At 41.7% G+C, this 12,364-nt stretch overlaps 2 protein-coding genes across 3 annotated transcripts; both read right to left on the reverse strand.

Annotated features, from left to right (window-relative positions):
- Positions 1-1,430: 1,430 nt before the first annotated feature.
- Positions 1,431-7,824, reverse strand: LOC118385063 (transforming growth factor beta-1 proprotein). Of its 2 annotated transcripts, none has more exons than XM_035771876.2 (7): positions 6,337-7,824; positions 4,750-5,019; positions 4,443-4,520; positions 4,177-4,327; positions 3,626-3,776; positions 3,360-3,470; positions 1,431-3,218 (listed from the first exon to the last, which is right to left on the reverse strand). In XM_035771876.2, the coding sequence occupies exons 1-7, from the start codon at positions 6,674-6,676 to the stop codon at positions 3,171-3,173; spliced, it is 1,149 nt and encodes a 382-aa protein (XP_035627769.1). In that variant the 5' UTR covers positions 6,677-7,824; the 3' UTR covers positions 1,431-3,170. The 2 variants fall into 2 exon arrangements, with proteins under 2 accessions (XP_035627769.1, XP_035627770.1); XM_035771877.2 differs by having other exon boundaries at positions 3,360-3,490.
- A 1,128-nt stretch (positions 7,825-8,952) lies between these two features.
- On the reverse strand, positions 8,953-10,642 carry LOC118385640 (B9 domain-containing protein 2). Its single transcript, XM_035772862.2, has 4 exons — positions 10,478-10,642; positions 10,093-10,206; positions 9,858-9,983; positions 8,953-9,705 (listed from the first exon to the last, which is right to left on the reverse strand). The coding sequence occupies exons 2-4, from the start codon at positions 10,178-10,180 to the stop codon at positions 9,392-9,394; spliced, it is 528 nt and encodes a 175-aa protein (XP_035628755.1). The 5' UTR covers positions 10,181-10,206; positions 10,478-10,642; the 3' UTR covers positions 8,953-9,391.
- Positions 10,643-12,364: the final 1,722 nt, after the last annotated feature.

Raw genomic sequence — 12,364 nt, forward strand, 5'->3', positions numbered from 1 at the left:
CATAGGACTTCAGAACCTCTAACCCTGGCACGTTGACTGTTAAATTCATTGATTCACTAGCAATGGCTGCCAGTCCTGACTTGAATGGGAACTGCCTATCTATGGGGTATACAGTATTCTACTGTATTCTAGTCAAAGCCACTCTGACATTGCTCGTCCTAATATTTATATATTTCTTAATTGTATTTTTTTACTTTTAGATGTGTGTGTATTGTTGTGAAGTTAGATACCACTGCACTGTTGGAGCTAGGAACAAGCATTCCGCTAGACCCTTTGATGGCACCCTGGAGAAGTGTGCCCTTCACTGATGAATCTCGGTTTCAACTGTACTGGGCAGATGGCAGACAGCGTGTATGGTGTCATGTGGGCAAGCGGTTTGATGATGTCAGCATTGTGAACAGAGTGCCCCCATGGTGCTGATGTCAACGTTGTGAACAGAGTGTCCCATGGGGTTATGGCATGGGCAGGCATAAGCTACGGACAACGAACACAATATAAATTTTATCGATAGCAATTGGAATGCACAGAAATACTGTGACGAGATCCTGAGGCCCAATGTCATGCCATTCATCCACCGCCATCACCTCATGGTTCCGCATGATAATGCATGGCCGCATGTCGCAAGGATCTGTACACAATTACTGAAAGCTGAAAATGTCCCAGTTCTTCCATGGTAGCTATAGTTATTGTTATGTAGTCATACACATTATTTTGAGTTAATAGTGGGGGTACAAGGGGAGGGTCCTGTGAAAATATTTTTAATGTTGGGGGGGTTTCATGAGTATCCAGTTGTTAGAATGGCCAAGTCAAAGTCCAGACCTGAATCCAATCGAGAATCTGTGGAAAGAACTGAAAACTGCTGTTCACAAATGCTCTCCATCCAACCTCACTGAGCTCGAGCTGTTTTGCAAGGAGGAATGGGAAAAAATGTCAGTCTCTCGATGTGCAAAACTAATAGAGACATACCCCAAGCGACTTACAGCTGTAATCGCAGCAAAAGGTGGCGCTACAAAGTATTAACTTAAGGGGGCTGAATAATTTTGCACACCCAATTTTTCAGTTTTTGATTTGTTAAAAAAGTTTTAAATATCCAATAAATGTCGTTCCACTTCATTATTGTGTCCCACTTGTTGTTGATTCTTCACAAAAAAATACAGTTTTATGTCTTTATTTTTGAAGCATGAAATGTGGCAAAAGGTCACAATGTTCAAGGGGGTCCGAATACTTTCGAAAGGCACTGTATATCTCGTGTCTGAGCCGTTGAATTGGGACTCCACTTTGTCTCTATACTGAAGTTTTGGCTTTTTGATTGCCTTACAGAGGGAATAACTACACTGTTTGTATTCGGTCATGTTTCCAGTCGCCTTGCCATGATTAAATGCAGCGGTACGTGTTTTCAGTTTTGTGCAAATTCTGCCATCAATCCACAGTTTCTGGTTAGGGAAGGTTTTAATAGTCACAGTGAGTACACAACATCTCCTATTCACTTCCTTATAAACTCGCTCATCGAGTCAGCGTATACGTCAATTGTCTGAGGCTATCCGGAACATATCCCAGTCCACGTAATCGAAGCAATCTTAAAGCGTGGAATCCGATTGGTCAGACCAGCATTGGATAGATCTAAGCATGGGAGCTTCCTGTTTTAGTTTCTGCCTATAAGAGGGGAACAACAAGATGGAGTCATGGTCAGATTTGCCAAAAGGAGGGTGGGGGAGGGCCTTATATGCATCACGAAAGTTTGAGTAGCAGCAGTCGAGTGTGTTACTCGACTGTGTACTGCAACCGATATGCTGATAGAATTTAGGTAGCCTTGTTCTCAGATTAGCTTTGTTAAAATCCCCAGCTACAATAAATGCAGCCTTAGGATTTATGGTTGTTAGTTTGAATAAAGTCCAGTGAAGTTCCTTGATGGCCGTCTACGTATCCGCTTGCGGGGGGATATACACGGCTGTGACAGTAACCGAGGAGGGTGCTCTTGGGAGATAATAGGGTTGGCATTTGATTGTGAGGAATTCTAGGTCAGGTGAACAAAAGGACTTGAATTCTTGTATGTTGTTACAATTACACCATGAGTCGTTAATCATGAAACAGACACGCCCGCCCTTCTTCTTACCAGAGAAATGTTTGTTCCTGTACGTGCGATACACTGAAAATCCCATTGGCTGTACGGACTCCAACAGCATGTCCCCAGCTAGCCATGTCTCTGTGAAACAGAGTATGTTATAATCCCGGATATCTCTGTGGAAAGCAACTCTTGCCCCAATTTCGTCGACTTTGTTAACTAGGGACCGGACATTAGCGAGTAATATACTCGGAAGCGGTTTGCGGTGTGCGCGCATCCGAAGCCTCACTAGAAGACCGCTCAGGCACCCTCTCCTCCGACAGCGTTGTTTTTAGTTGGCCTCTGGAATCAGTTCAAATACCCTGGGAGGTGCAGACAAAGGATCCACTTTGGGAAAGTTGTATTCCTGGTCTTAGTGCTGGTAACTCTCTGATATACAATAGTTCTTCCCAGCTATACGTAATTACATTTAAGATTTTCTGGCTAACAATGTAAGAAATAATACATTAAAAACAAAATACAGAACAGTTTCCTAAGGGCTTGAAGTGAAGCTGCCATCTCTATCTGTGCCATCTTGTCAAAGACTTGATAAGTGGTGTGATGCAGATACATTTATTCAAAAGAGAATAATAACAAAAATACTGAGAGGAAGTTGCTATTCTCCATTCATTATTTTAAGTAGTAAACCCAAACTAATCCCGTCTTAGCCTCTCTCTTTCCTCTATATTTCCCAGGGAGCACAAATACTGCAACACAGTGACAATAAGTCAAGACTATTGACACACCCAGGACATTGACAAGTCTAAACAACATTTTTTTAAACTCCATAATGCACTACATATATTTAAAATAAAAAAACATTCATTAACAAATCACTAAACATAAACAAATTCTCTGCTGGGGAAAGCTAAATGAAAAATGCAAGACTAGAGACACCACCCAAACACAATTATAATAGTACCCTTCGTAAATGAATGTCTTGACTACATCCTGATTTCCAAGGGACAAGCATTTTACACTAAACCAGCGGCATCAAAAAGGATCAGCCCCCATTTTGTATCCCCATGAGTACAAGGAAATACAATGGTCAAGAACATGTGCAGTAATTCTAGCTACACCTGCAGGACTTAACAATCATATTGGACAACTGCTCCACCTGTGGAAAAAAAGCACATTCAATGGATAGACATTATAAATACGTATTCAAACCCAGCAACTGTGTTGACTATGATTTCAATTCGGTGAGGATGTTATGAGAGTTTCATTTGATACTTCTAACTATACAGTATTCACTGACCTTGTGTTGTCTCCCCACATAATAGATAATGGGTAGGGGTTCCAAGACCTGTGGAACACAGCAGGGTTGGGCAGAGGCTCCGGGGTTGTGGTGCTTATACAGAGCCAGTATCTGTGGTTGGGTAAACAACACTAGATATCTCACTGAACAGACCATCTCCCCCCGTGGCTATACAGCGTCTGATTACTGAACACCCCGACTGTACAGATCCTTGAAAGACAGTTGACAATGGGGACGTCTACAAAAATATGACTGGTAGCATTTACCTGGGAATACTTGTTTTCTGTGTTCCATATATAGGTGCAGGGGCCGATGCAGTAGTTAGCAAAGTAGCCAGTGGGTTCATGGATCCACTTCCAGCCCAGGTCCTTACGGAAGTCAATGTAAAGTCTTTGCACACAGCAACTCTCCGATTTACTGGGGGATACACACACCTGTGAGTTATACACCTCATTACTTACAAACAGGGCGTTAACGGGGAGTTAACAGGGCGTTAACGGGGAGTTAACAGGGCGTTAACGGGGAGTTAACAGGGCCGTTAACAGGGCGTTAACGGGGAGTTAACAGGGAGTTAACGGGGAGTTAACAGGGAGTTAACAGGGCGTTAACGGGGAGTTAACAGGGCGCTAACGGGGAGTTAACAGGGCGCTAACGGGGAGTTAACAGGGCATTAAGAGGGGGTTAACACGGCCTCTAAGTAGGTCTACAGTATATCTATCTGCCAAAAGAGATTAACTTTGTTAGTACACATTTAAGAGACATTAATTGATCATTCTAAATGTGCTCTTGGGCCGTTAAAAATAAAGGATAGTCTCACTCTGAGCAGATCTCTTCAGTAGTGGTTTGTCGTTTCTTCCGAGAGCTAGGCTGGCTGTGGCGTTCCACAGGAAGTGACATCAGTAAAATGTGAGGCTTTGATGGCATTTTCATGGCTAGTGTTTCTGTATCTCCCCTCAGCTTGTTCATCCCTATCGTATAAAACATTGACACCTGTCAGGCAAGAGATTCACAGTGGAGGTTTTGGCAGAAAACGTATGGCTTGAGTTGATTTCAATACAGTGAATGGGAGTAAACTGCAAATACCTGATATTTTGAAGCTGAATTCCTCCATTGGTTTACCACAATCACAAGGCAACTTCAATTGGAATCCCTGCTCCTCTCCTGTAAAGTGTTGCAAAAAGACTAATATAATGGTGTATCAAACTTATTTTTAAACCTGAAGGAATAGGTATACTGTTTTAGGTGTAAAAGTCTGTTGGACAGTTCTTTCACATGCTTTGTCACTTCAATCAGACACAGATTTGTAACAGGATATGATTGCAACTGTATTGCAACATACTGTTTGTGTTATGTAATTATATCTACAACCCTAAAGGAAATTGTAGCTTACCAGCCCCTTGCAGCCACTCATTCAGAGTCTGTGTTACGTCAAAGGACACCCAGCGATTGGCCCATTCCTTGGAGACAAAATGGGACTTCAGGTAACGTGCCTTATCGCCAACTCCTCTGTAGAGTTCCAGCCTCTGCTCGCTGTCGTCGAGCAGGCCATGGTTCTTGATGAGGAGACGGAGCTCAGCTTGAGAGAGCAGTCGATCAGTCCCCAATACTGACCGCATCTCAGACATGTTGAAGAGCATCTGGTGCTTACTGGTGTTCTCACCTTGGAAAGGAGAGTCAAAATGTTTTTTTTTTGTACTTTCTACTACTGAACCTGTCAGTGTGGGAGAGGGGGTATAGAGAAAGAAAGAGAAGCTGCATTTTACCATAGTACTGGTAATAAAACTATTGTGGATAGATTCTGTTATATAAAAGGCACTCTCAGAGAGAGGCGAATGCAGTTTCAGGTTTGGCCTCAAATGCTATCTGCCTGGAGCCAAAATGACCTCTGCGAGTCTGTAACAATAATTACACATTGACAGGGACGCTGAGGAAGTGAGGCTCTGCTCTGGAAGCTAGATCACACCATGCTGCTGTATCACAATAAACCAACGGCATCAAAAAGGATCTAATCAGAGGGCACGGTCCTAAGGGCTTCTGGCTTAAACCTAACCTGCTCAGAGTTACTGCCTGGACAACAAGTTTAAACTGTAGCGATGTATACTGTCTTGTAGACAAAAAGGGGGACGGACCCAGCAAAGGGAAGGAAACATCTGGTAGAGAGAGGTAAAAGGTTGACGCAGGCCATGGTTTTTACATACAGCAGACAGGGCCATTGCAGTCAGTTCAGTAAACCAATGGAAGAAACACCCATTTTCAGTCAACAACCTTATCTAAAGGACATAATTATACAAATGTACATCCTAAAAAGTATCTGCCAACTGCAGTTTATAATATAATATATTTATGCCAGTCATAAACTACAGCACCACTTCAAATGGGTCTTATTCACGACAAGGCCTTAATAATAATTTGCATGTCTGCCTAACCTCTCTGCATCATTCTGCACTCCTCAATCCAGGGTGGTGAAAAGTTAGACAGATGCTACATGGTATACAGAGATAGCAGCCCTTTTATTTGAGGGCAGAACCTCAGTCATTTAACAGCACGTACTAAGTCAAGTGTTCCTTCCTGCCAGCTATTCAGATAACCAGAATAAGCACACAGTAATCAGTCAGAGGAAACCACTGGCCCCATCCATCTGTCTCACCCTTCACATTGTAAGTGACAATGTGGTCTAATGTTATTTCACTCCAAATATGGGTGCGATGATCAAAGATTATGACAACAAGAAAAATATATACAATGCCCACTTTTTTGCATTGCTATGCAATTACCATGGTGAAGGCCTGTGGTTAGCTAGGGTTTATATCTTAAATCGACCTTTGAAGATCCCCCTACACACATCAGCCATTTAACACGCCTATACTTGACTGAAGTGAGGCTAGAGAAGCATCCACTTTAACTTGACAAGCCAGAGCCTGTGTAAGCAGCAGGATGTGTGTGCATGTAGACAGCATGCATGGATATATCTACTCACTTTGTTTCATGTTGAACTTGTGGACCTCCTTTGCAAAGTATGCCTCCTCCTCTGCATCCTGAGTGGACGGTTTGTACGTGTGCACCTGCTCCTCACTCAGCTCCACTGTGCTGTTGTAGATGGACATCAGGGAAGCTGGGACCTCCTCAGTGTCTCCCTCCTGGTCAATCTCTGGCTCCTTGGGTAGCCGCAGCTTGCTCAGTATCTGTCCACGGATGGCCTCAATACGTTTCCTCTTCACCAGCTCCAAGTCCAGAGACTTACAGGTGGACATGGTGTCACTCCGGCACACATATTCCAGCATCAATAAGGCAGTCAGCATCAAACACACTGCCCTCATTGCACACTTTAAAGAGGAACAATGTCTATGATAGCAGGCTTTCAGAGTTGACTATTATGTGGATTTACCGTCCTTTTGAGCCTGTTGCATGAACTGATTTCAATGTACTTCTCCTGCTGCTGTCACAACAACCCAGGAGGCTTCAGTAATCTCAAGTTGAGCTCCTCAGAGACTGGTGCTAGCTCTTGAGCCGAGGTCAGATCCCGGACTAGAACCACATAGAGTTCACCACCAAAAGAGCTCAGCCTAAACTGAGTCACTGTCTCGCTGGCATGGTGCCTCACAGACTCTCACAGTGCTCCCTAGAGGCAGTCTCAATTCATGAATGAATGAACTACAGCACATCACCACATTACTCCCTGTCCCTGGGACCCAATTTAAAATAACAAACAAGCTCTTAGGAGACCCTGTGTAAACTGAGATTTGGAAAGTAACAGAGGAAAATCTCAATGAAAATTGTCAAGTTGTCTCAACTGTCTTCCCAACTCTCTATAAAAATGTATTTGTTAAAATCAGTTAACAAATTGTTTAAGCAAATGTGACAGTCTCTTCCTACAACGTTATTGAATATGAGTTTTAGTCAGCTGACTCACTTCTTTCATCAGATAAACTGCTTCAGACTAAGCCAAAGCAAAGGGCCATATCATTAGTCTAGAAGAGCACAATATTAATGTAAATGTCTAAACCAGTTGTACATAAATACATGCACACAACATACCGTATTGCACAAAGCACCAGAAATGTTGTAAGAAAAACAAAAAAACTTCCTAGCTTCAATTACTTAACCATTTCAAATGTTCCAAGACCGATGCTGTCATTCACTAGATGCACTTTCCCATGCTAAACTTGAGAGAACACTCAAGACAGAGGTCCACCACAAAAAAAAATTAAAGAGCAGAGTAGACATCATAACAGCGTCATCTAACTCACCCACACAGTTACAGCTCAGGCCTGCCTCCTTCTCATTCTCTAGTCTACTATATCTAGATCCAGTCAATTAAAACGTTTCAGACTAAAACAAAGAAATAAGAAAAAAAACAACACACCGTAGAAAACCATCTACCCTATTAGACCCTAGAGTTGTTAGTTTTAGCAGCCATCATCAGTCACTGATCTTTTCATTCCAGTTCCTGTTGCTTTTCTGTCTAGTTCCTGTCCTCTTGCACTAAAACAGTATGAAGCTCTAAGTCCAGGAAGTGAGCAGCATTGTGAAACATCTGCCATTTCAAAGTACAGGGTTGCTGTTTCCTTTAACTTTGCCGGAAGGCAAGACACATGGAAGAACTTAAATCAAATTGTATTTGTCACATGCGCCTAATATAATAGGTGAAATGCTTACTTACAAGCCCTTAACCAACAATGAAAAATACCTAAAAAAATAAATAAGAAGTAACAAATAATTAAAGAGCAGCAGTAAAATAACAATAGCGTAGCTATATATAAGGGGTACCAGAACAGAGTTAATGTGCAGGGGCACCGGTTAATCGAGGTAATTGAGGTAATATGTACATGAAGGTGGAGTTGAAGTGACTATGCATAGATAATGAACAGAGCATAGCAGCAGCGTAAAAGATGGGATGGGGGCAATGCAAATAGTCTGAGTAGCTATTCGATGAGATGTTCAGGAGTCTTATGGCTTGGGGGTAGATGTTGTTTAGAAGCCTCATGGACCTAGACTTGGCACTCCGAGGATCACCGTGCCGGATGAGTTGTTACCTACCCTTACCCCCTGGGGGCGGTCCGTCAGGATGTCCAGGATCCAGTTGCAGAGGGAGGTGTTTAGTCCCAGGGTCCTGGTTAGCGCATGTTTGGAGTACACGTCCTGGTAATCTGTCTGGCCCTGCGGCCTTGTGAATGTTGACCTGTTTAAAGGTCTTACTTACATCAGCTACAGAGAGCGAGTTTAGTCATCCTCAGCAGATGATGCTCTCATGCATGTTTCAGTGTTACTTACCTCGAAGCGAGCAGAAGTAATTTAGCTCGCCAGGTAGGCTTGTGTTAACTGGTTGATTTGCTAAATTCAAGTGCTAAAAACAGAGTATCATCCAAATAGACTGATATGGATACAATATATTCGTAGTTAATATATTTTGTCTCACCTCTGTGTTTACCACCTACTATCAAACATTGATAATAAGTACTTCATAATATTACAGAAAATGTTGATGAGTGAATTAATTGTGCCTATCAGTAATGGCACTTGCAAGCCTAACCTTGAGTGAATATTTCTACAGCAAAAAGATAGGTAAGTTAGGTTAAAGATCAAAGGCATCAGGTTTGGTACATTGTATTGATTTATTTACATAATTCTACTATATAAAACACAAGGAATTCATAGAAAAGTATCAAACTGAAATTAAGTGCAGTACAAAATCTGTCTCGCATTGTTTAAAATACAACCTCGATTATATGAAATGTTCTAAAAAATATTGACAATCGGGAAGGCAGATGGTGTTGAAAGTCTCACCCCACCCAACCACCACACACACTGCTGGTGGAGAAAGAGGGGAAATACCTACATTTGCATGTTGGGTTCTTCTCAGCATGAATGCCACATCAACACATCTCACAAGGCAAAATATATCATCTGACCTTATTTTATGTGCCCCGGTGCAGATATGGTCCAAATCCACACCGCCCCCACCCACCCACTAACAATACAGTGCTCCATTCAGGCTTCCCTCCATTCACCCTTCGCTGTCCCATCTCTACATTTCAGCTCTCTACACCATATCTGTCAAAGTGTCGCATGATGATGCCTAGCTCCAGCTCCACAGTGCCCATAGCAACTGTGTGCAGCCTATATCTGTCCGCCCCACTGTATACGAGGTCTGGGGAGCGCAGCTGGGGACCTCCACCAACAAAGGTTTGAGCTATCTGCTCTTGCCAGGATCCCAGTGGTCTCCAGGTCACACAGCGTACATGGTGGTGCCCTGGGCTGGAGGGCACATGGCAATATCCATAACCATACAGCTGACAGCGCCCAAATGAATCCTGGTGCCAAACCTGCAGGTGAAGCTTGGGCCAACCTGAAGGAGAATAAAAGACAAACTATTCTTACCCTAGTATTATCCTGAAAACTAGGCGTGGTAGATGTGACTATGTATATACTGTAGCTAGCTTTTGATTTACGTTTGTGATGAACTGTTACTTTGAATTTGTCAGGAAGCTAGTTTGTTACCTTGCAGTCCTTTAGTAGTGTAGTGCAGATCAATGGGATGACTCCAGTATGCCGTATCCCCCGTCTGAGGCAAATCCACCTGGGTCTGCCCCTCCTTCAGGCCAGAGAGAAGTCTCCATGCACCTCCTTACATAACGAGATAAGTGTTGTTGGAAACTGAGAATCACAACCATAACGGATAAGGTAAAGTACACATCATACTCAATCAAATAATCTGATTATAACGGAAAAACACCTGTATGAATTCCCCATTTACAGAAGAGACTGCTCTGAGGGAAGCCGCTAGCCCCAACGATCTGACCGATAATGTGCAGCTCTGCCATTACCGGTATCTGTGCAGCTCCTTTTCCTGCAGGTAGAGAACATGACGTTGAATTGGTGTAAATCTCTGTTTACAGTCTTTAGCTAGCTGGGATTAACGTTAGTTAGGAGTAACGTTATAGCTAGCTGGCTAACGTTAGCTAGCCTCGTAGGGTCAAAAGATACATTCGTCAACATAGCTGGCCTGCAAAATGGTTGTTGGTTAGCTAGCAAGCTAGCACGTTTGATTAGCTAACGTGTCAACAATTTATATAAAACATTGCCAATGAAAAACAATAATAATGTTAAAAAAAACATACCCCAAGGATTCACTCAGATGAAAATACCGAAGCCACCATGATCCTCATTTCCTTGGAAACCAAACAGGAAACTACGGAGGTTGACGATAGAAAGCAGGCAAAGCGCGCATTCAAAATCCACAGATAGAACATGTGACTTGTTCCCTTCCTTCGACAGTCAGTATGGATTGTTGGATGACCTTGTAGGAAACTAGGAAAATTAATTGTCCACCAGTTTATTGCCATGGAAGTGTTTTCTTCCACATACACTGTACAATAGTATAGCTGGCTGTGTATATTTCTATCAATAAAATATATGTAATATAGGGGAGATGGTGTCAGTTGAGCCAAATGGTCTATGCGTGCGCCACACGTGTTTCTAGGAAACAATGTACACAATTAATATTTTGACCAAATATTTAGGACGAGGTCCTCATTTCATGTAGTCTATGAAGGAAGAAACCACGTTGGAAAAAGTGGGAAGCAAGTTATGTCCAAATAATGGATTTTCACCAAGTCAAATTAATATATTGTGTTAGAGATTTCATGATGCTTGCTTGTATCTAATCGAAAATAGATCATTTTAGGATTGTTTTATACATCAGTTGGGGTCTCTATAATCAAACCTAGCATCAGTGGTGGAAAAAGTTGCCAAATGTTATACTTGAGTAAAAGTAATTTACAAGCGAAGAATTTGTGTTTCGTGAGTCCGCCAGATCAGAGGCAGCAGGGGTGACCAGGGATGTTCACTTGATAAATGCGTGAAGTTGACAGTAAAAGCAAAAGTTGTCAAAAATATAAATAGTGATGTACAGATACCCCAAAAAACTACTTAAGTAGTACTTTAAAATATTTTTACATAATAAGTACTTCATAACACTGCCTAGCAGGAAGTGCATCCTTTTAGCTGTGTGGGCTAATATAGTCCAAATGTTTGCCAGGGGTAAGTTTAGACAATGGCTATGGGGTAAATTGAGCCAATATGGTGAGCCAATGGCAAGTTGAGCAAATGTCAGTGTTTCTTCCCAGACTTAATGCAAAGTATTATCGCTGGGATAGGAGGTATAACAACACGGCCTGGCTTATGTCAAAAGTGTAAAAAAAAGTACAATGTTTTTTTTTTTAGGCGATAAGCCTGTATTGAAATATGCTTAAAGTTGCACTATGCAGAAATCGCTCCACCATTTCTTGGTTGCTAAAACTCTAATAGTCGCCTAATTTCAGTTTATTTGACAAAATAACTTGGTACAATGTTTCTCCACACTATACTATCTAAACCACTGTGAAATATATTTGCCATATATTTTCCAACCAAAAATATTGCTGTTTCAGCTGTTTGAAGCTGGTGAAACAAAAACAAAATGAACAGAACAAAAACAAAACTTAAGAACAGGAAGCATAGAAATAGCACACATAGAACAGATCTACTGCTTTCAAGTAGGATGATAGATCTATAGAACTCACATTTATATGTGGATTTGGTCGGGTCGCCCAAAAAGTTACATATTGCCACTTTAAAATGATTGAAAGACAAGAAAGTGATTGTTATTGTGTTGAATTGTGTTTGTGAAATAAAGATAGACATGGTTTTTAAAAGGTAGTGGTAATATTTCATTCAGTACTGTCATTTGTAGGTGGTTAAATTTACCCCATACCTGGGGTAAGTTGTGCCAAGAGACCACTTTTTTTGTACAAGCTATGTTTTCAAAATTGTAATGTTTACATGAATTGTGGTTATTTCCAGGGATGCACAACATTCATAAATATATGTAGATATCTTTTAAATAAATAATACTATATTACTCTTGACAGAGTGACGCTGAATGTAAAAAATTGCTCCACTCACCCCTAATGTGATGATACATTAATGTGTGCTAGGCTACACAAGGCTGCGTATTGCTCGCTATG

This window comes from Oncorhynchus keta, chromosome 6 (assembly GCF_023373465.1).
Source record: "Oncorhynchus keta strain PuntledgeMale-10-30-2019 chromosome 6, Oket_V2, whole genome shotgun sequence".
Lineage (NCBI taxonomy): Eukaryota > Metazoa > Chordata > Actinopteri > Salmoniformes > Salmonidae > Oncorhynchus > Oncorhynchus keta.

Coding starts and splice junctions, on each gene's coding strand:
- LOC118385063 (XM_035771876.2), bottom strand. CDS start 6,676: ATGAGGGCAGTGTGTTTGATGCTGACTGCCTTATTGATGCTGGAATAT. Junction 5,020..6,336: donor CAAGTTCAACATGAAACAAA/GTGAGTAGATAT, acceptor CTCCTTTCCAAG/GTGAGAACACCAGTAAGCAC. Junction 3,471..3,625: donor CAGAAAACAAGTATTCCCAG/GTAAATGCTACC, acceptor ACCCAACCACAG/ATACTGGCTCTGTATAAGCA.
- LOC118385640 (XM_035772862.2), bottom strand. CDS start 10,180: ATGGCAGAGCTGCACATTATCGGTCAGATCGTTGGGGCTAGCGGCTTC. Junction 9,984..10,092: donor TAAATGGGGAATTCATACAG/GTGTTTTTCCGT, acceptor TCGTTATGTAAG/GAGGTGCATGGAGACTTCTC. Junction 9,706..9,857: donor CACTACTAAAGGACTGCAAG/GTAACAAACTAG, acceptor ATTCTCCTTCAG/GTTGGCCCAAGCTTCACCTG.